Source organism: Leptonychotes weddellii, chromosome 10 (genome assembly GCF_054177405.1).
Source record: "Leptonychotes weddellii isolate Sample4059 chromosome 10, ASM5417740v2, whole genome shotgun sequence".
Taxonomy (NCBI): Eukaryota; Metazoa; Chordata; class Mammalia; order Carnivora; family Phocidae; genus Leptonychotes; species Leptonychotes weddellii.
This window is the reverse complement of record NC_138378.1, coordinates 3,061,977-3,083,495: the sequence shown is the minus strand read 5'-3', so window position 1 is coordinate 3,083,495 and position 21,519 is coordinate 3,061,977. Positions and strand designations below refer to the sequence as shown.

At 34.3% G+C, this 21,519-nt stretch overlaps 1 protein-coding gene across 6 annotated transcripts in view; it reads right to left on the bottom strand.

The window, feature by feature from the left end:
- SYCP2 (synaptonemal complex protein 2) overlaps positions 1-21,519 on the bottom strand; it is a 79,557-nt gene that overhangs the window by 50,257 nt on the left and 7,781 nt on the right. For 2 of the 6 annotated variants that reach the window (XM_081832495.1, XM_081832499.1), the window contains exons 1-12: positions 17,225-17,540; positions 16,157-16,300; positions 15,229-15,357; positions 14,340-14,444; positions 13,999-14,023; positions 11,787-11,872; positions 11,067-11,152; positions 10,474-10,508; positions 9,502-9,644; positions 9,366-9,418; positions 8,190-8,235; positions 7,385-7,480 (exon numbers count right to left, since the gene is read on the bottom strand). In XM_081832495.1, coding sequence (XP_081688621.1) covers positions 7,385-7,480; positions 8,190-8,235; positions 9,366-9,418; positions 9,502-9,644; positions 10,474-10,508; positions 11,067-11,152; positions 11,787-11,872; positions 13,999-14,023; positions 14,340-14,444; positions 15,229-15,357; positions 16,157-16,300; positions 17,225-17,248 — 972 coding nt within the window. In that variant the 5' untranslated portion in view covers positions 17,249-17,540. Of the gene's footprint in view, positions 1-7,384; positions 7,481-8,189; positions 8,236-9,365; positions 9,419-9,501; positions 9,645-10,473; positions 10,509-11,066; positions 11,153-11,786; positions 11,873-13,998; positions 14,024-14,339; positions 14,445-15,228; positions 15,358-16,156; positions 16,301-17,224; positions 17,541-21,225; positions 21,356-21,519 lie in introns of those variants that run through there. The other 4 variants (XM_081832498.1, XM_081832500.1, XM_081832497.1 and 1 more) reach the window with 3 other exon arrangements.

Sequence of the window (21,519 nt, the reverse complement as noted above, 5' to 3'; positions counted from 1 at the left end):
AATTGTTTGTATTTCTTTGGTGTTGGTTGTGATCTCTCCTCTTTCATTCATGATTTTATTTGGGTCACTTCTCTTTTCTTTTTGATAAGTCTGGCCAGGGGTTTATCAATCTTGTTAATGCTTTTAAAGAACCAGCTCCTAGTTTCGTTGATCTGTTCTACTGTTCTTTTGGCTTCTGTTTCATTGATTTCTGCTCTGATCTTTATTATTTCTCTTCTCCTGCTGGGTTTAACCTTTATTTGCTGTTATTTCTCCAGATCCTTTAGGTGTAGGGTTAGGTTGTGTATTTGAGACCTTTCTTGTTTCTTGTATTGCTATATACTTTCCTCTCAGGACCGCCTTTGCTGCATTCCAAAGATTTTGAACAGTTGTGTTTTCATTTTCATTGGTTTCCATGAATTTTTTAATTCTTAATTTCCTGGTTGACCCATTCATTCTTCAGTAGGATGCTCTTTAGCCTCCATGTATTTGAGTTCTTTCTGACTTTCCTCTTGTGGTTAAACATTGTGGTCTGAAAATATGCAGGGAATGATCCCAATCTTTTGGTACCAGATGAGACCTGATTTGTGACCCAGGATGTGATCTATTCTGGAGAATGTTCCACGGACACTAGAGAAGAATGTGTATTCCGTTGCTTTGGGATGGAATGTTCTGAATATGTCTGTGAAGTCCATTTGGTCCAGTGTGTCATTTATTTATTTATTTTTTAAATTTTATTTTATTATGTTAATCACCATGCATCATTAGTTTTTGATGTAGCATTCCATGATTCATTCTTTGCATATAACACCCAGTGCTCCATCCAATACATGCCCTCTTTAATACCCATCACCAGGCTAATCCATCCTAGCAAACCCCTCCCCTCTAGAACCCTCAGTTTGTTTCTCAGAGTCCATAGTCTCTCATGGTTCATCTCCCCCTCCGATGCCCCCCTTCATTTTTCCCTTCCTATCTTTTTTTTTTTAACATATAATGTATTATTTTTTCAGAGGTACATGTCTGTGATTGATCAGCCAATGTTTATAGCAGCAATGTCCACAATAGCCAGTGTGTCATTTAAAGTCTTTATTTCCTTGTTGATCTTTTGCTTGATGATCTGTCCATTTCAGTGAGGGGGGTGTTGTTGTCGATGTGTTTCTTTGATTTTGTTATTAATTGGCTTATATAATTGGCTGCTCCCATGTTAGGGGCATAGATATTTACAACTGTTAGATCTTCTTGTTGGATAGACATTTTAAGTAGGATAAAGAGTCCCTTCCTCATCTCTTACTATAGTCTTTGGTTTAAAATCGAATTTGTGTGATATAAGGATTGCCACCCCAGCTTTCTTTTGGTGTCCATTAGCATGGTAAATGGTTTTCCACTCCCTCACTTTCAATCTGGATGTGTCTTTGGGTCTAAAATGAGTCTCTTGCAGACAGCATATTGATGGGTCTTGTATCTTTATCCAATCTGATAGTCTGTGTCTTTTGATTGGGGCATTTAGCCCATTAACATTCAGGGTAACTATTGAAAGATAAGAATTTAGTGCCACTGTATTGCCTGTAAGGTGACTGTTACTGTATATTGTCTGTGTGCCTTTCTGGTCTATGTTACTTTTAGGCTCGCTCTTTGCTTAGAGGACCCCTTTCAATATTTCTTGTAGGGCTGGTTTCGTGTTTGCAAATTCCTTTAGTTATTGTATGTCCTGAAAGCTTTTTATCTCTCCTTCTATTTTCAATGAAAGCCTAGGTGGATATAGTATTCTTGGCTGCATATTTTTCTCATTTAGTGCTCTGAATATATCCTGCCAGTCCTTTCTGGCCTGCCAGGTCTCTGTGGATAGGTCTGTTGCCAATCTAATGTTTCTACCATTGTAGGTTACAGACCTCTTGTCCCGAGCTACTTTCAGGATTTTCTCTTTATCTCTGAGACTTGTAAATTCTTCTATTAGATTTCGGGGTGTTGACCTATTTTTATTGATTTTGAACGGGGTTCTCTGTGCCCCCTGGATTTTGATGCCTGTTTCCTTCCCCAAATTAGGGAAGTTCTCTGCTATAATTTGCTCCAATATACCTTCTGCCCCTCTCTCTCTTTCTTCTTCTGGGATCCCAATTATTCTAATATTGTTTTGTCTTAGGGTATCACTTATCTGTCGAATTCTGCCCTCATGATCCAGTAGTTGTTTATCTCTCTTTTTCTCAGCTTCTTTATTCTCCATCATTTGGTCTTCTATATCACTAATTCTCTCTTCTGCCTCATTTATCCTAGCAGTTAGAGCCTCCATTTTTTATTGCACCTCATTAATAGCCTTTTTGATTTAGACCTGGTTAGATTTTAGTTCTTTTATTTCTACAGAAAGGGTTTCTCTAGTATCTTCCATGCTTTTTTCAAGCCCAGCTAGTATCTTTATAATCGTCATTCTGAACTCTACTTTCGACATCTTACTAATGTCCGTACTGATTAGGTCCCAGGCAGTCGGTACTGCCTCTTGTTCTTTTTTTTGAGGTGAGTTTTTCTGTCTTGTCATTTTGTCCAGAGGAGAACAGATGAATGAGAGAATAAAATGCTAACAGTGTAACAACGACCCCAGAAAAATATACACTAAACAAATCAGAAGAGACCTGAAACTGGGGGAAAAGAAAGGGAAAGAAAGAAAAAAGAAGAAAAGAAAAAGAAAAAAAAAAGAATATGATCAAATATAATCAGACTGGTTAATAGATCAGTGCCACACACTAGATTATGGGCATATTTTGGTCTGTTAGAAGAAACTGCCTCCCAAAATTTTAAAGAATGAAAAACATATATATGTACAAAAATAAGGGCAAATATGATGAAAGGATGGAATATGACTGTAGAGATGAAAATTAGAAAAGATTTTATAAAAGAAATTGGCAAGTTGGTTGAAAAAAGAAAGAAGAGAAATTTAAAAAAAAAGGAGAGAATGTGATCAGGCAGTAGACTAGAACAAAGCCATACACTAGAGATTTAGGGTATATTTTGGTCTGTTAGAAGAAACTGTAACCCAAAATTTTAAAGAGAGAAAAACCTATATACCAAAAATAAGGTTAACTACAATGAAGGGATAGAATATGACTCTAAAAATGAAAAATAAAAAAGATTTTTTAAAAAAGGGATTGATAAGATGCTGGTTGAAAAAGGGAAAAAGAAAACTTAAAAAAAAAATAGAAAAAGAAAAAAAAATTTAAAAAATTAACTTTGAAAGACTAAAGAATCAGGGGGGAAAAACCCATGAATTCTATGTGTGTATTCCCATAGTGCTGGTGTTCTGCTGGTCTCATTGATCAGTAAACTTGGTCTTGGCTGGCTGTTCTTGCTGATCTTCTGGGGGAAGGGCCTGTTGCCGTGGTTCCCAAATGTCTTTGCTGGAGGCGGACTTGCTCCGCCCTTGCCGGGTCTGGGCTAAGTAATCTGCTCGGGTTTGCTCTCGGGAGCTTTTGTTCCCTGCAAGCTTTCCATACAGATTTGGAGAACGAGAGTGAAAATGGTGGCCTCCCAATCTCCACCCCAGGAGCCAAGAACTTGGGGCCCCACTCCTCAGTGAGCCCCCAGAGAAAAGCAGTCAATCACTCCTGTCTCCCCGGTCTCCGGCCGCACTCTGTGCTCACCCGGCCTGTGACCGAGCGTTTCTATCTCTGGCACCCAACTCAGTGTGGAGTCTCCAAATCCAGCAGATCCCTGCAGTGTGCTCCTGTGCCACTTCTCCCGGGGGAGGAAGGGGAGTCTCTGTGGATCTGCCACTTGTTGGGTCCCTGCCGGAGGAGCAGTGGCCCGACTGTGCCGCGGATCACAGTTTATGGCAACCCCGAGCTGAGAGCCCATGCCTCGGCTCCGTCTCTGCAGCTGGCTTCCCTGCTCCAATACCTGGGAGCTCTGCCACACTCAGGCACCCCTGGTCTTTCTGTGACCCCGAGGATCCTGAGACTACATTGTCCCAGCGAGGGTTCCACCCCCCGCTTAGCCACTGGAGCGACCTCCCTCAGCAAAGCAGACTTCTAAAAGTTCCGATTTTGTGCTCTGCAGCTCTATCACTTGCAGGTAGTGGCTGACAGAGGCCCCCTCCCCCGCCATCTATCTTCCCGAATATCGCCTCAGATTCACTTCTCCGCACATCCTACCTTCCAGAAAGTGGTCGCTTTTCTGTTCAGAGAGTTGCTGTTATTCTTTTCTTCGATCTCCTGTTGAGTTCGTAGGTGTTCAGAATCGTTTAATCCCTATCTAGCTGAATTCCTGGGACCAGATGAAATTTAGATCTCTTACTCCTCCGCCATCTTGCTCCTCCTCCTCAAAAGCTTTTTATCTTGAAACCCCAAGAGTTCATTTGTCCCTGTTTCCCTTGCCTTTGGAGACTGGTCTAGCAAGACGTTGCTGTGACTGAGGTCAAAGAGGTTGCTGCCTGTGTTCTCCTCCAGGATTTTGATGGATTCCTGTCTCACATTGAGGTCTTTCATCCATTTTGAGTCTATTTTTGTGTGTGGTGTAAGGAAATGGTCCAGTTTCATTCTTCTGCACGTGGCTGTCCAATTCTCCAATACCATTTGTTGAAGAGACTGTCTTTTTTCCATTGGACATTCTTTCCTGCTTTGTCGAAGATTAGCTGACCATAGAGTTGAGGGTCCATTTCTGGGCTCTCTCTTCTGTTCCACTGATCGATGTGTCTGTTTTTGGGCCAGTACCATACTGTCTTGATGATGACAGCTTTGTAATAGAGCTGGAAGTCCGGAATTGTGATGCCACCGGCTTTGCTTTTCTTTTTCAACATTCCCCTGGCTATTCGGGGTCTTTTCTGGTTCCATACAAATTTTAGGATTATTTTTTCCAGCTCTGTGAAAAGTGTTGATGGTATTTTCATAGGGATTGCATTGAATGTATAGACTGCTCTGGGTAGCAAAGACATTTTCACAATATTTGTTCTTCCAATCCATGAGTATGGAATGTTTTTTTTATTTATTTTTTTAATAAAGATTTATTTATTTGACAGAGACAGAGATAGCGAGAGCAGGAACACAAGCAGCGGGAGTGGGAGAGGGAGAGCAGGCTTCCCACCGAGGAGGGAGCCCAACGTGGGACTCGATCCCAGGACCCTGGGATCATGACCTGAGCCGAAGGCAGACGCTTAATGACTGAGCCACCCAGGTGCCCTGGAATGTTTTTCCATTTCTTTGTGCTTTCCTCAATTTCTTTTGTGAGTGTTCTATAATTTTCAGAGTACAGATCCTTGACCTCTTTGGTTAGGTTTATTCCTAGGTATCTTACCGTTTTGGGTGCAATTGTAAATGGGACTGATTCCTTAATTTCTCTTTCTTCTGAGTGTATAAAAATGCAATTGATACCTGTGCATTGATTTTATATCCTGCCACTTTGCTGAATTCCTATATGAGTTCTAGCAATTCTGGGGTGGAGTCTTTTGGGTTTTCCACATAGAGTATCATGTCATCTGCGAAGAGTGAAAGTTTGACTTCTCTGCCGATTTGGATGCGTTTTATTTCTTTTTGTTGTCTGATTGCTGAGGCAAGGACTTCTAGTACTATGTTGAACAACAGTGGTGAGAGTGACATCCCTGTCCTGTTCCTGACCTTAGGGGAAAAGCTCTGATTGTCCCCATTGAAGATGATATTCACAGTGGGCTTTTTGTAAATGGCTTTTATGATATTGAGGTATGTTCCCTTTATACCTACACTGTGAAGCGTTTTAATCAAGAAAGGATGCTGCATTTTGTCAAATCTTTTTTTTTTGCATCTATTGCAAAGATCATATGGTTGGGAGGCAACTTTAAACATTAGATTGAGTTACCAGAGAATATCTCTATAAAGAAGCAATATTTATAGTGAATCTAAATGGGAAGAAACTGAGATGCAAAGATCTGGAAGTTTCCGGGCAGAAGAACCAGCAAGTAGAAAGATCTGAAATGCACAGGATCTTTGTTAAAGACACAGAAAAAAAATGAATGTGGCTGGAACATAGTAAACATAGAGAATGGTCTGAGATGTTAGAGAAATAGCTAGGGGCCAGATCATTAAGACCTTCATACACAATGAGACAAAAGAAGGATTTTAAGCAGCCACTCCATGGAGAATGGCTTTTAGGAAATTCAGAAAGAATACAGGCAACATTCTACTGCTGCAGAAATCCAGGAAAGAGAGGATTCTAAATACATATTTTGGAGCAATCTCCCTGCATTTCTACGTTAGTTTCTGGCATATGGCAGGCATTTAACATTTATAAATGCATTTTAGTCTATCCCTACCATATATCATATTATAATTGCTTATTTTCTTGTTGGAATTATCCATTAGACCAAACTGAGTGAAGGCAGGGACTACATTGATCCTATTCTATCCTCTTCTTCCAAAATTAAAGTTAATTTCTAAAGAAAGGCCAGTTAAAAAATATTCCTACAAACTCTGCTGGAATAAATACACCATTAAAAACTGTCAGTAACCCTGAGGAGTAGTGCTAATATTTGGAACTCAATTTTAATTAAGCATTCTATGAAGGTGCTCTTAAATAAAAATAATGGTATGTGGAAATCCTCGGGGGCATTTGTTTAATGTCTATCTGTAGTTTACCTGGAACAAAACGTGGGATTTTACAAGAGACAGACTAAAAAGACTAGATCCTCTTTAAAATATCAGCAACTACAATTAGATTAGTAAATGCAGATCAACTCTTAGTTGGATTTTTACAAAGTGACTATACAGTCCAGACTCGAAGTATGCCCATGGACTAAATACTAAGTGGTAGCTATTTGGAAACAATGGCTCAAGAATTCTCTTCAGGTTAAAAAGAAGTCAGTAGAAAACATACCATCTGGTTGGAAGGTTTAAATATAGTTACAATATAGCACATAAAGAACTAAATCATTTCCAAATACTACCATAAGAATCAATACCTATTTTTATTTTTTATTTTTATTTATTTTTTTACCTTGCAGAAATTTAATTCCACCATGAAGCTTGATCAATACCTATTTTTAAATAGATTTTATGAATGGTTAAGACCACTCATCAGTATTTGTTAAAATATTTTTAAATGAGTGCCTTCACATTTGAATAACTGGTATCTTTTCTAGATTCCAGTCCATATGTTCATATGAATGTTAAATGTTATGTCATTAACATGTAATTTATTTCTGAAAAATCTTAGGTTAAAAAAACTAGTATTAAAATCTAGCATTAATTTTTCTGTTGCAATAAAACATCAGAAATAATCTTCATTTGTAATTAACTGAATGGGTTACCATGCTAATCAAAACCATAGGGTTAATACTGAATTCCATTAAAAGAGCTGGAAAAATAAACATACAAAAATCCACATTCTTAAATTAAAACATTTTATATAAACACATATACAAACATAAAATGTTAGCTAGAATAAAGCTTACATCATTATCTCCAGCAATGTAGAATGATAGAGTCTGGCTCCCAAGATTAAAATCTATCCAAAATTCCTCAAGTTTTTCATCTGAAGGTATCTGCAACTAATAAAACAAACATAAAAAACTTTTATATACTATGATTTTAAAAGTGACCATAGAAAAGCATGACTATGTTATACTCATGGTTGAATTTCTGGTTTTTTTTTTTAAGATTTTATTTATTTGACCGAGAGAGACACAGCGAGAGAGGGAACACAAGCGGGGGGAGAGGGAGAAGCAGGCTTTCTGCTGAGCAGAGAGCCCGACGCGGGGCTCGATCCCAGGACTCTGGGATCATGACCTGAGCCGAAGGCAGACGCTTAATGACTGAGCCACAGAGGCACCCGTTTTTGTTTTTTTTAAAGAAAAGAGGACAAGACAAGTAGAGCATTTAAACCAATTTAGAAACAATCAAAAGAAATGCTGCTTTAATACCTTACACAGAAATTAGCTAGCTCCAAGAAATCACAAATATTCCAAGTACAAATAAAGGTTGAAAATATTAGTTTGAATATATTAATGAATGGTAAATCAATGGGCTTCACTTAAAGGAAAAAAAAGAAAATCTGAAGTGCAGGCTTTATATTTCAGTTACCCCTGGCTACAAAAATGTCACTTCATAAAATGGCTCTTATTCACAGAATACTAGACCAGCTATATTTGTGATCAAGTTATGACTATTTTTAACATTCTTGTCAACTTGTAACCTGTAATTTACTAGACCATATATCAAAGTTCATCCAGTAACTAAAACGTTATAGTTAAAACTTACCTCATATTTATCAAGAAATGCTGATATACAAGGAAATGTAAAGACCCTGAAATAAAAAGTAGTTTGCATTAAAAAATATTAATCAGCCTTCACACCGTAATCTTGACTAGCCATAGAAATCATGTCTAGGATCAAAAGGAAATCAGGCTGTGGTCCTAATGATTTAAATAAAGTCATATCTCTTTCTAAACTAAAATAAGAGTTTCATGGAAATTTGTTTCTATAGAAAATGTATATTATTTTGAGGATACTACTCAACCTCCCATTCTGACTACAGTGACTATACCAATTTACTTTTTATGCTATTGACTAGGAGTAGAAATTCCTAATTTTAGCTTATACTATTAAGATAGTGGAAGCTCCCATAGGATTTACATGGGAAAAGAAGAGTAGGAATGAATAATACAGCTAATAAAAATGACTGAATTTGCCGAATGATTTCTTGGTCAGCTATTTTTTATTATAAGCACTTAATATATAATCATCTCATTTAATTTCTACAACAAACATATGAGGTAGGTATTATTAATATTCTTACTTTACAGCTAAGAAAACTGAAGCAAGTAAGTTTAATAATGTGCCCAACATTAGAATAGCAAGAGGGGAACCTATGATTCAAATCTAAATAACATGAGTCCCTGCACTCAACCCTCACCCTGTCTTTGTTTCCTTAGTAAGTAAAGTAAATGTGAACTCATTCATCCAATAAAGATGTCCTGAGCATCTATAATATGGTGCCAGGCAATGAACTGCAAATACTGCTCTGCTACTATCAAAAGTGATAATTACCTTTCATTCATGCCCATTCCTGAGATTAAATAGCCTCAGAAAGAGGTTAGCATTACAGTGCATTAATTATAAAAAAAAGATAGTTTGCTATATATTTTTATTCCAGTATGTGGATGAAGGAGGTAGCTCAAATAATATTTATACGAGATTTTTATTATTCCTCAAAATTCTGCTAAAAAGTACAAAGTAAAATAAGACAAGTGGGAGATTATTTCAGTCTACCAGTGTAGTAAGTTATTACATGGTGTTACAATAAGATATTGTTTTAAATATCCCTGTGCATTTTACATCCCAAAAGACAAAATAAATTTTAAAGATTCAACACTGTGTTCTCCCGGTTGAGCTAGTTCTTTATGAGTAAATGGTTGACTACTGTATTAAGTTTACCTTCTCTTGTCTCCAAGCATGCCATTTACAAGGTTGAGAAATACTCTGCAATCCTAATTTAAAAAAAAAAAGAGACTTTTAAAAAGCATAGTAATAAAAAAACCTCTTGTTATTTTGTTATTTTTATACTACTTACTGTTTCAAATTCAGAGTCTTTAATTCCTTTAAATGCATTAGCAATAAAATCCATTGAAAACCACTGACATGCCAGTTCTTGTCTTTGTTTTTCTGTAGTCATTCTACATAGTGCTTCTACGATACCTACTTGTAAGTCATAATCTTAAAAAAAAATTGTTAATGTATTATTGGAAATTATGAAAAATAAGTTTATAAAAGTCATTGTTTATAAGGAATTAGAACAAGCAAGAGAAAGAAGAAAATATTAGTGTCATTCACTCATCTTTTGCCATTTTGTTCATATGGATTAGAAAGATCTCATCAGCTCAGAAATGAATACAGCCCAAATAACAAATTTACTAATAGAAGAAAGGAGTAAAACTTTTTTTTTTTAAAAGGGTATTTGAAAGAAACTCCTAAATAATTCAAAGACTCTGCCATTCCATTATTAGAGTTGTGAATTGCAAAATAACTCACAGGATAGTCCATAAATCACAGAAACTTTTACTTTTATATGATGGTTATAGTTATTCCAAAGTATTTTAACCAGTGGTTTGTTCTAGATGTAAATCACTACATCAAAATTTTCTCATATGAAACTTAGAAAAGATTGAGTTCTTTTAATAAACACATTGCTTAAAAACAAATCTGTAAGTCCCCAAAATATTAAACCTCCAAATTCATGAAACACCATTTGAGGACGGAAAGTAATTCAAATGTTAGAAAATTATTATTCATAAATCTACCATTAGGCACAATTTATATTTGAAGACTCCTAATGCATGTTTAATTATTATTTTAGTCTCACAGATATAGATCATTTAATCACCTATTAGTAATTAAAAATTGCTTGATTGTACATAATTTATAATTTCCTCACATAATCTCACTACATTACAATGTTAATATTATTTTTACTAAAGAGATAATATTTTCTATTAGTAAATTTGGAATAATTTCAAATATGAACATTTTGAGAAAGCATACTTACCTCCAGCATCTAAAATCCTTTCTCCCATACTACTCCTGTAATACAAAATAATAGATTACATACCAAACTAGTACCAATTAAATAAAAAACCCACATATTTGGGGGGAAAAAACTTCACTAAAATTTACAATTGGCTAGTATCACAGACTTTTGCAGAAAATATAGCCATAAATTATATTAGAAATCTACCAGTTTATCAGTTTTAATTATTAATGCAACTCATGGTTGTCTTACAGCCTTATAAAATATCCTTTAAATTCTTTTTTTTTTTTTTTTTTTTTTTTAGGGTTTCTTTTCTTTCTTTTTTTTTTTTTGAATTAAAGTTTATTTATTTATTTTTTATTCTTATGTTAATCCCCATGCATTACATCATTAGTTCTAGATGAAGTGTTCCATGATTCATTGTTCGTGCACAACACCCAGTGCTCCATGCAGAACGTGCCCTCCTCAATACCCACCACCAGGCCAACCCATCCTCCCACCCCCCTCCCCTCTAGAACCCTCAGTTTGTTTTTCAGAGTCCATCTTCTCTCATTATCCTTTAAATTCTTGACCAGAACCACTAATTAAAGAAATATAGTACAAATTATTACATGAGAATTAACATTTCTTGGTTAGAGAGTATTTTCCTGGCTTCTTGAGGCATTTTGTCAAGCATAGCATTCATTTTTTTTAGAGTCTAGAAAAGAAAAAAGATAATCCATTAACTTTATATACTCAGTGAAACATTAAGTATTTAGAGAACTATTCTAGGTATACAAACTTAGAAGCCTATTTTTTTTTCTTAAGCACAGCATTTTATGCAGGGAATTGAAAAGGGTGGAGGAAAGAATATAAAGTATAATATAGTGAATACAAAAAACATGAAACAAAGGATATCAAGAAATATAACATGATTCCAGTTATACTCCTTGCAATAAAACATATGATTATTACTCTATTATAATAACTAAAACAAAAATTATTACCTGATTAATATATATTCTTATGGTTATATATATGTACATACATACATATACTAATACAAGTTATTTTTAGCATTTAAATATTGAGAACTCCTAATATCTGGATGCTATAATTTATTTTCATATGAACTATATGCATACATAAACACAAATAGCTATGAATTTTCAATAAATATTTGGGTAACATATTTATTTATCACATCAGGCAATGAATTAAGACAACAGAAATACACTACATAATTAATTTAGTACCAAGAAAATATAATTATTCATTTTGATGAATTGCTACTAAATTTGCTTCACTCTCTCATTTTTAGGTTTAAAAGAAAATCTAACAAATGACTTTACCTCCTGCTGAATACAAATATTCACTCTTGCGTCAATAACCAGGACACAGATTCGAGGCACGAAACTTTCCACTACTTGCCTTTTACCTGAAAGTGTTAAATCATTAATAAATGTGTATTTTAAATTCTTTTAAATGGCAATCTTATATGAGTTAATGAAAGAATGTACTAGTTCAGAAAAGGCCCACTGACTGGTCTTGGGCAGCAGGAAACATGAAATCCAGTCCTAGTTCTCCCACTAACTAGCTATGTGGCTTTGAAAAAATACCTTTCAACAGATTTGACTCATCTTAACTCTGGCAAAGGCATAACTTCAGATTCAGCTTCTCCTTTAAGTCCTAAGGTAGGACTTTTTCAGATGAAATAAACATAGTTCAAAAGTGGAAATTTCTATCATTAAGTTCTTATGAAAACCGGCCTCATTAATTTAGTCATATATCGAAAGTTCCATAACGGCCGTAAACACTCCTCGATATAAAGATCTAAATATCTTGAGCTTTTTTCTAAAGTTAACCCTATTCTCAAAAGACAAGGCTTTATCAATACTAAATATATTTAGAGGAATTTGCCACATGCTATTTCATAATGCAAATTTAAAAAATAATTTTAAATAATGGCAATACTACAACAGAAAATATACAACTTTCCAAAGTGACTACACTGAAGGTAAAAAAAAAAAAAAAGAATAAAATTACTCAATTAGGTAGAAAGATATAGTTATTTACTTAAAAAAAAACACTTGGATTACTTTATATTCACTGGTGCTTTAGGATTGTTTTCTTCCCTAAAAACTTAAGAATTTAAGCTAGATTATATGTCAACTATAAAGCAATCAATGAAAAGGTAGCAGTAACTACTATTGAAGTAAATAGCAATTGAGCTTTTAAAACTTTTTGGCTTTGAAGGCAAACTGTTCCTTTATTTATAAACAATTCACCAGCCTCAGTGACCAATCCCAGGTAATTCTTCTTCAACCAACAGAAATAAAATAATTTGTTGGACTACTTGCTTAGCACAAAACAATGACCATTCATAAGTGAGGATGAGTTGTTATGTGTTCTACATATTGAAAATTCTGTCTCATTAGATCAAGAGTTGGCAAATTATGGCCCACAAACCAAATCCACACCATTGCCCATTCTGTATGGCTCTATTATTCATCAGGAGGTACTCTACGGAAATATCTGAATGACTGAACCAGCAGTATCAAAGTGAATTTCATTCTACTCTCATGAACTTAACCAATATCAGATACCACTGAATGGCTTCAGTAATTAGCATGGGCTACAGAGTTGATGTTTCTTAATGAATTCAACCCAAAATTACAAGGCAAAAATCATTCTTATATGAGAAACTTCACTGAAGTCATTTCAATGAAAGTAAGGTTATCTGAATCACAAGTAATGCCAAACTGTTTTATACATTTCCCAGGCTGTCAAAAATTAAAACAAGGAGTGACATCTCCATTCCCACCCAAATTTATAGGAGTACGTTTTTCTAAGCTCCAATTACAGGTCCAGCAGCATTTCTGGACACTGATGAAGTACAAAGGGAATTTCCGTATTTCAAAATCCATTTAAATGTTCAGCTGAGGGCTTCCACCTAGCCTTCAGTTGAAAGTGATTCATCTGCAATGCAATGACATTCTAAAAGGCAATATTAAGAAGCTAATATAATTCCATAAATGCTTTCCAAGTGATGAACATGCTCAATTAAAAATCATGCTCATGAATTGATATCAGTATTTGGCATTATCTGCATGAAAAGACATTTTCTAATGCAATTTACATAAAATCTCATTACAGATAAGCATAAAAAATGAACATTTGCAATCAATTCTGATAAGAGCAAACTAACTCTGAGCCTTAATTAAATGAAATGTCTTCCCCTCAAAAGAGTGCTTTCTCATTAGTTGACCTATATTACAAAAACACTGTATTCAATTATTGTAGTATCTTGAATTGTATCAATATCTGTGGAAATCTGTTTTCTTTCTTGTTATATAAGTACCTATATAATAATCCTGGATTTCTTTTGCTTGGCCCTAATATAAAGCTTAAAATGTTTACTATTTGGTCCTTTACAGAAAAAGGTTGTTGATCCCTAAATTAGTTAGATTCCTAATATTAGGACAATACTCTGAGGATTGCAAAGTCATACTAAAACCCTAATAGCAAATTATTGTTTTAAAAGAAATAAAATATTTATTATACCTTCATCATTGATGTCATATATGACCTGAAAAAAAGTGAATATTTAATTTGTAATTTATTATTTTGTATTATAAACCATTATGTTGTATTGATACAGTAGTAAATATTAAAATAGCATTAAAGTAACAGATCACATTTGAATTCACCATATAATTAACTTTTATTTATTAACTATTCAATTGTATTAATCAGGATAAGTGCTTTATACAATCTGAACAGACTAATCCAATCAAGCCACTAACCAATCTGTTAGTGACTTTTAGGCCCTGGACATATAGAACACAAATTGTATTTTAAATAAACACATGCTTGTAAGATTGGTTAACCAATGTGATTTTTACCATCAGAAGATCAAATAAGTCTTCTATCATATTTATAACTGCCTCATCTTTTGAATTTCCTCGACTGAGAATAATCTTCTTTGATTTTTCAAACCAGGCAACCATGTAAAAAAAAGAAATGTATGTATTAGTTACTTTGAATTCAATTTTAATAATTTTAAGAATGTACTTATCTTGCATAAACAGTAAACCTAGGAATAAAGAAACATTAAAAATAAAAATTCCAGTATTATATGAAAAGTTTTATGTTTTTAAACATCTTTGTTGTTTTCATTTTTTGGTAACTCACTATATTTTAACATTCTTTAGATGGGAATGGATGAACTAATCCTAATTCTAGGCAGAAGACCTTGATTTCCCCTTTCAAATTCCTAGTTCAGGTAGATTCATTAATAGATGAAAATAAATTATCATCATAAATTAGACTCTTTTGGCATTATTACTATTTGAAAAGTTTTGGTGTTATTTTACTTTAATTAATTCTTATAGTTGAGAATATACTACATCCTAGGTACTGTTCTTACCGCTAGGTATACAGAAATGAATAAAACAAAATAAAAATCAATATCCCACATTCTAGCATGGGAATTAGATAATAAACAATATAAAAAGCAAAACAAAGTTACAGTAAATAGATGAGAAAATAAAGTAAAGGCCTCAGGGAGTCTTGTGACCTTAAATTCACATGATCATCAAGGAGCCTGGTGCGTACGGTGTCCTTTTGATCTTTATCTTTGTAACATAGAGCTCAGGTTACAAAACTATTTATTTTACCTAAACCTTTATGTAAAGTCCCCAAATTCATATTTCAACTGTTTGAACATTTTATTAGAAAACACACCTTGAATACTATTTCCCCTCACATAAATATTACATATTCTGTACTTATCTTTTGGACCAGTCCTTGTTTTATCATATTTATAAGTCCAGCTTGCCCCAATATAGTGATATTTTTGCCACATCTTCCAAAAGAAACCAAAATGGTTGAAACTGCTTGGATATCCTTTTTATTAAGCTCCTAAAACAAAAAGTATACATTTAAACATCTGTAAATACAAAATAGCGTGGAACTGGCACTGTGCTAGGAGATTTGTAATCCTCACAAATCCTGAAAGTTAGCTCCTACCACCATCTCCATATTGCAAAGTACGGAAGTGCGCTTTAGAGAAACAAGGCCTAAAGCCACCAGCCCGTGAATGACAAATCCAGTACAAAAATGCAGATTTGTGTAAATTCAAGAAACTTTAGATGATGGTACAATGAATCAGTTACCTTCCATTCTAAACAGCTCTATACATTTAACTAATGGAAATAAAAAATGTTTACTCATTTTAATAAAAGATTACTCAATCTTTTAGATTCATAACAAGTCTCAGATACTGGGGGAGATGGTCAATAATCACTTTTTCTCCTGCATAAAAATACCCTACATATAATAAATCGAGTCCAGGATTTTGGATAATTTTTGTTTTATTTTTGAAAGCACCAAGCACTATCCCCATAACATAAATACGCTGATAGGTTTTTTAAAAAGTTTTTCAAACTTTAAATAGGTAAACTATTTTTCCTCAGTTTAGGCAACACTTAGTAATGGTAATGATATGTAAACATAGCTTTTTGTATATTGTATTTAGAAAACAGTAGTCTAATATGTTATTTGGGACGCCTCAGATTTTTTTAAAAATTAGCACTTATTCATATAATTATAAGCAAGTTTGCCAAAGCCTTTTTATTCATTTCTTCCAAAGGAGTACTTCTTCCTAAAAAGAGTGCTATCCGATAATTTTAACAATCATTCAACAAAAAGGAGTATTTACCCTGCATACAAGGTCATCCAACTTGTGGAAAAACTGCTTGCTGCATTTAATCTTCACATCTTCACAAATATCAATTTGTAAAAGTGTTTTCAAAGGCTTGAAATCATTTTTCCTTAAAGCATCATCAATGCATTTTTCCAACTGCTACAGGAATACAGTAATGGCACAGAGATTGAATCAAAACCAAAATTAGTCACCGTATGCAATCCAGTAATTCAAGAATTGTCACATGAAAATTCTCAAAAGAGCTTATATCAATTCACTTATTTAAAAAAAAAAAAAGCTGTTCACTATTAAATTGGAGAAAGAGAGATAGAGATCAAGCTTCTTTCATAATAGCAAGATTCTGCATTAAAAAATATATATATACATTCTACTAATTTTCCACTTCATATCCTTTATTATAAAGTTATCATTATGTCGAGTTCAAAAAAGAAATCTATTAATGAAAGAAATAAACTTAATAGTAACTAATACTTAACACCATGGATAAAACCCTAACACATCTGAATATCAATTTCTTAATGAGGTTTAAATAGTTTTTAAAAAAATACATACAGACAAAAGCACTGATTGGAAACTATATCAATATAATTTAAGATTTACATATATAATTTATATTATACATTTATAACCTTTACAAAATCCACCATCCTTACTACTAAAGTATAACATCACTAATAAGGAATTTTTATACTATAATCTGATCACCAGATTTGGTGGTAAATTGCATACATGTTAAATAGATATATTAAAACTTCTTACCAAAATGCCCTGACATAAAAATATCCAGGCATAAATTATACATGAATGACTGCATAATTCTTTTCAATGTAAAAGGCATATGTAAATAATCAGCATCTTTCATACTTCATAAATAACAGATTTTGAAAAGAAACCTACTGAAAAAATGAAAGAGTAACATTTTAAATTATTCCACTCCTGACCATTTCATAAAAACAAGTAAGCTTCATTTTTCCTAAAAATACAGCACTTAACACCTATAAACAAACAAAAGTGATTTTAGGAATTAAAATACTTCCTTCCTTTTGGTCTAGGACTACATACCTGGAGATCTGGTCTTATGGGCATTTTGATTTAATTTTAAAACAGCAAGACAAAACAAACACCTGTAAAACAAAACATATGCTTTCAGTATCTTACAATCTATTCTGTATGTTTATTGTTCAAAATCTTAATATGCATAAATAAGCATCAGTGCTTATACCAAAGGCAATAAATAATTTCAAGTTCCTCACTGTTTATGAAATTATACATATGAACCTGGTCAAGGAAGTTTCTGGAGGAAAGCCTGAAGATCATTTATTCAAGCCTTCCCTTTTTATAGATTACTTAAATAAATGTCGCAAGTCTTGCCAAAGGTCACAGAACTAGTTAGTGAAAAAATACAAACCTGGACCTCTCTCATTAGGGATTTCTGCTATACTTGTTCCAACTTTGGGAACAAGAAGAAAAATAATCTTGAATTAACGTGTAAATGAAATTCAGTCTAGTAACATAATATTTAAGAAGGAGAGAATATGCAAGTGTATTGCCAAAGACTAGGCTATATGAGAATAGACAAATATGCAATGAAAAGAGGAAAAGAAAACCTAAGCACACTGACCCTTCAAAGAGGAGTGGAAACAGGAATCAACAGGGTTACACTTTAGCACCACCTACCATGTTTCTTTTTTTAAGATTTTATTTATTTATATGAGAGAGAAAAAGCAGGAGGAGAGGCAGAGGGAGAGGGACAAGCAGACTCCCCACTGAACAGGGAGCCCAATGTGGGGCTTGATCCCAAGACCCTGAAATCAGGCCCTGAGCCAAAGGCAAACACTTAACCGACCGAGCCATCCAGGCGCCCCAACATCACCTACCATCTTGACAAAAGCATCTAACATTTTCAAATGTGATTTGGCAATTAGCTCTATAAAGGAAAAGAAAGAGCATCTTTTCTAGATATTATAACTGGAACAATTTAAAAATAATCTGTACTATGAAAAGCTTCATAATAGAAACACCAGGAAATCAACAGAGAGGTAATTAATTAACCCAAGATGAATACAGGACTACATACTCATGAGAACAAGTGGTGTTAGTCACAGCCTACTTTCTTGCAGATGTGCTAATAGAGAAATTTAAGTGCCAATGAGGGCATACATTTCAGGTAGACAAAAGGCATGAGGAAAAAAATCTCTTGTATTTTCAAATTAACTCTAGGGGGGAAAAAAAATCGATCCCCAGAGAAACATTTGCTCCATGTGCATAAGGAGCCAAGTCTAAAGATGTTTTTGCAGCACTGTTTTGAGTGACAAAAATTCAAAAGTACCCAGATAGGAGTTAGGAATAGGAGGGAAGGTGAAGAATGAATAAAATGTGGTATATGATAATCAATTTTGTAAACATAACAGATGAACCAGAATTTTAGATATTTGCAGTCCATTTTAAGTTAAATTAGAAACATGTTGCCAAATGATACATACTGTGTAATGGCATTTATGTGAAAAAAAAAAAGAAACACTGGCTTATTTATGATTATATCTTTAGGAATAAGTATATACATATTTGTGCGTGCTTGTGCGTGCGTGTGTGTGTGTGTGTGTGTGTGTGTATTTATGTTGAGGTCGGGGGGTGGAGAGAGGCAGAGGGAGACTCTGTTGGGAGAGTTTGTCAGCTCACTGGGGAGGAAGAGTAGTGAGTTGCATAGGACTGTAAATTGCTATTTGACAAAACAAGCTTTATCTGTAATTTATGCTTACATGCCTTTTTAAAAGTACAATAAATTCTTGCCAAAATACAGGTAAGTGGGATCCAAAACATGGGATTGGTAAAATGTAGGTTGGGTTATTGTGACGGGATGAAAATGACCAAAGCGAGCCTCCACAGTTAAGTAGCTGGGAAATCCAACTGCTCCATCCAAACCTATTCAGGGCCTAGCTGTGATTATGCCCCATATGGTTGTGCTTGTCTGCTCTGGCCTATATACTAAAGGGGCAATCCTAGGTCCATGGCTAGCTGGGAATTCCAGGATACCAACAATGATTCCAAGATCTCTAAATAGCTGGTAGTCATTCTGTCATTTTGCCTGACTCAGAAAGTTCTGACCCAGAAAATATTGGAAACTCAGGGACCCACTCTTTGCTTCCCAAATTCCAAAGAAGGGGTTTGCCTATTTTCTAATTGGCTTCACTCTTTCCTTAATTCTCCCATCACAGAAAATAGAAATTTAGACTGGTTCTGTTTGAGAATGTCGTATCACACACTGTTACAAGATTTTAACATACACAGACTTGCTTCATAGATAGAAAATGGGGGGGGGGGGAAGGATATGAAAAGTATTACCTCAAATACAGAGGTAAGAAGGAAGTACTGGAGGTCAACAACCAAACGGTTGATTACTGAGAAACAATGTAGGCTAGAACCTTAAGCATCCACTACTGGCACTATTGTCATAAGCCTGAAGCTCAAGGGGGTAGCTGTCTGCAGGAGGAACTATTCCTTGGGTGATATGATACAGAATATCACAAAGGAATGAAATGATAAAATGTATACAAGTAAAAGTTGAGATATGAAAGAGAGATGCAGACATTCCAATATCTACCCAATAAGAATTCCAAAAATTATAAAAAAAAAAAAATAGTGGGGTAGCAAGAGTTGAATAACATCCAAGAACTTTCCCAAAATAAAAACAGACATCCACACATTTAAAGAGTCCACAGAATACCAAAGAAGACAAATTTACAAACACTGTGAGGTTATTTCTCAATAATAAAAGAGAAAATCTTAACTCACAAAAGCAAAAACAAACAAAAGCATTCAAAAGAATAACATAATAGATACCCTGTTCTCACAATAAATTTAGAAATCAGCTACAAATTTAGCTTCAAACTTTCCCTTTACTTGGAAACTAAAATATGTTCCTTTGCAGGATATAAAAAGTTGGAAAAGACTAAATATTTAAGTGAATATGTATACATACAAAACCCTGTAAAATGCAACCAAAGCAATACTTAAAGTGCAATCCATAGACTTGGATGAATCTATGAAAACATGAGGACCAGCAGAGGTAGCCCAAAGTAACAGGGTCATAGGACCTCCAGACGGTAAAGTTATTAAACAAATACTTTCAGGTAACTATAAATACTGTGTACCTAAAGATTATTCAAAAAGACTGAGAACTTTGGCAAAAAACCAGAAACTAGGGTGGGGAGTAAGGAAGGCCACAGAAAATTTGAAAAAGAATCATGTAATTCTAGAAACAAAAATAGTCAATAACAAAATAATTAAGAATAAAATGGAAAGACATATAGATGAAAATTATAGAAATAGAAGCTATATCAGAAAAAAAATCCAGAAAGAAACAAAGATACATAAAAATATGAGGAGGGAGACTAGAAGATAGAACAACACAGAGGATGTTATGAAGCCCTATGTATCTGGCACTGAAACCTTGGAGATAGTGAATGAGACAGAAATAATTCCTAAGAAATGATGACAAAAAATTTCCCAAAACCAATAAAAGATATCAAACTATAGATTCAAAAAGTCCCATGAACCCCAGATAGAGAAAGAAAAAGAAAACTATACTCAGGTGCACCACAGAAACTACTGAGGAAAGACAAAAACATTAAAAGCTGCCAGAGAGTAAAAAAAGATTACTTTTAAGTAGCATCAATAAGACTGATAGCTGATCAACAAAAACTATGAAAGCAGAAGACTTAGAACAGTATCTTTTTTAAAGTGCCTTAAGATTGGACTTACCCTACGTGTTAGACCAGATGTACCTGACAGACATCTACAGAACATTCCATCCAACAGCAGCAGGAAACACATTCTTCTCAAGCACACATGGAAAATTCTCCAACATAAATCATATGTTAGGTCACAAAACAAGTCTTAATAAATTTAAAAAACTGAAAACATATCAAGCATCTTTTCTGACCACAAGGATATGAAACTAAAAATCAATTACAAGAAGAAAACCAAAAATTCTACAATTATGTGAAGATAAAACAACATGCTCCTGAACAACCAACAAATCAAAGGAGAAATAAAAAAAATACCTGAAGGGGGCAGAGCAAGATGGCAGAGGAGTAGGAGACCTGGATTTCGTCTCCTCTCAGGAATTCAGTTGGATAGGGATCAAACCATTCTGAACACCTACAAACTCAACAGGAGATCGAAGAAAAGAAGAACAACTCTCTCATCAGAAAAGCGACCACTTTCTGGAAGGTAGGACGTGCGGATAAGTGAATCCGAGCAGATATTCGGAAGGATAGACGGCGGGGGAGGGGTCTCCGTCGGCCGCTTCTGGCAAGTGATAGAACCGCGGAGCACAAAATCGGAACTTTTAAAAG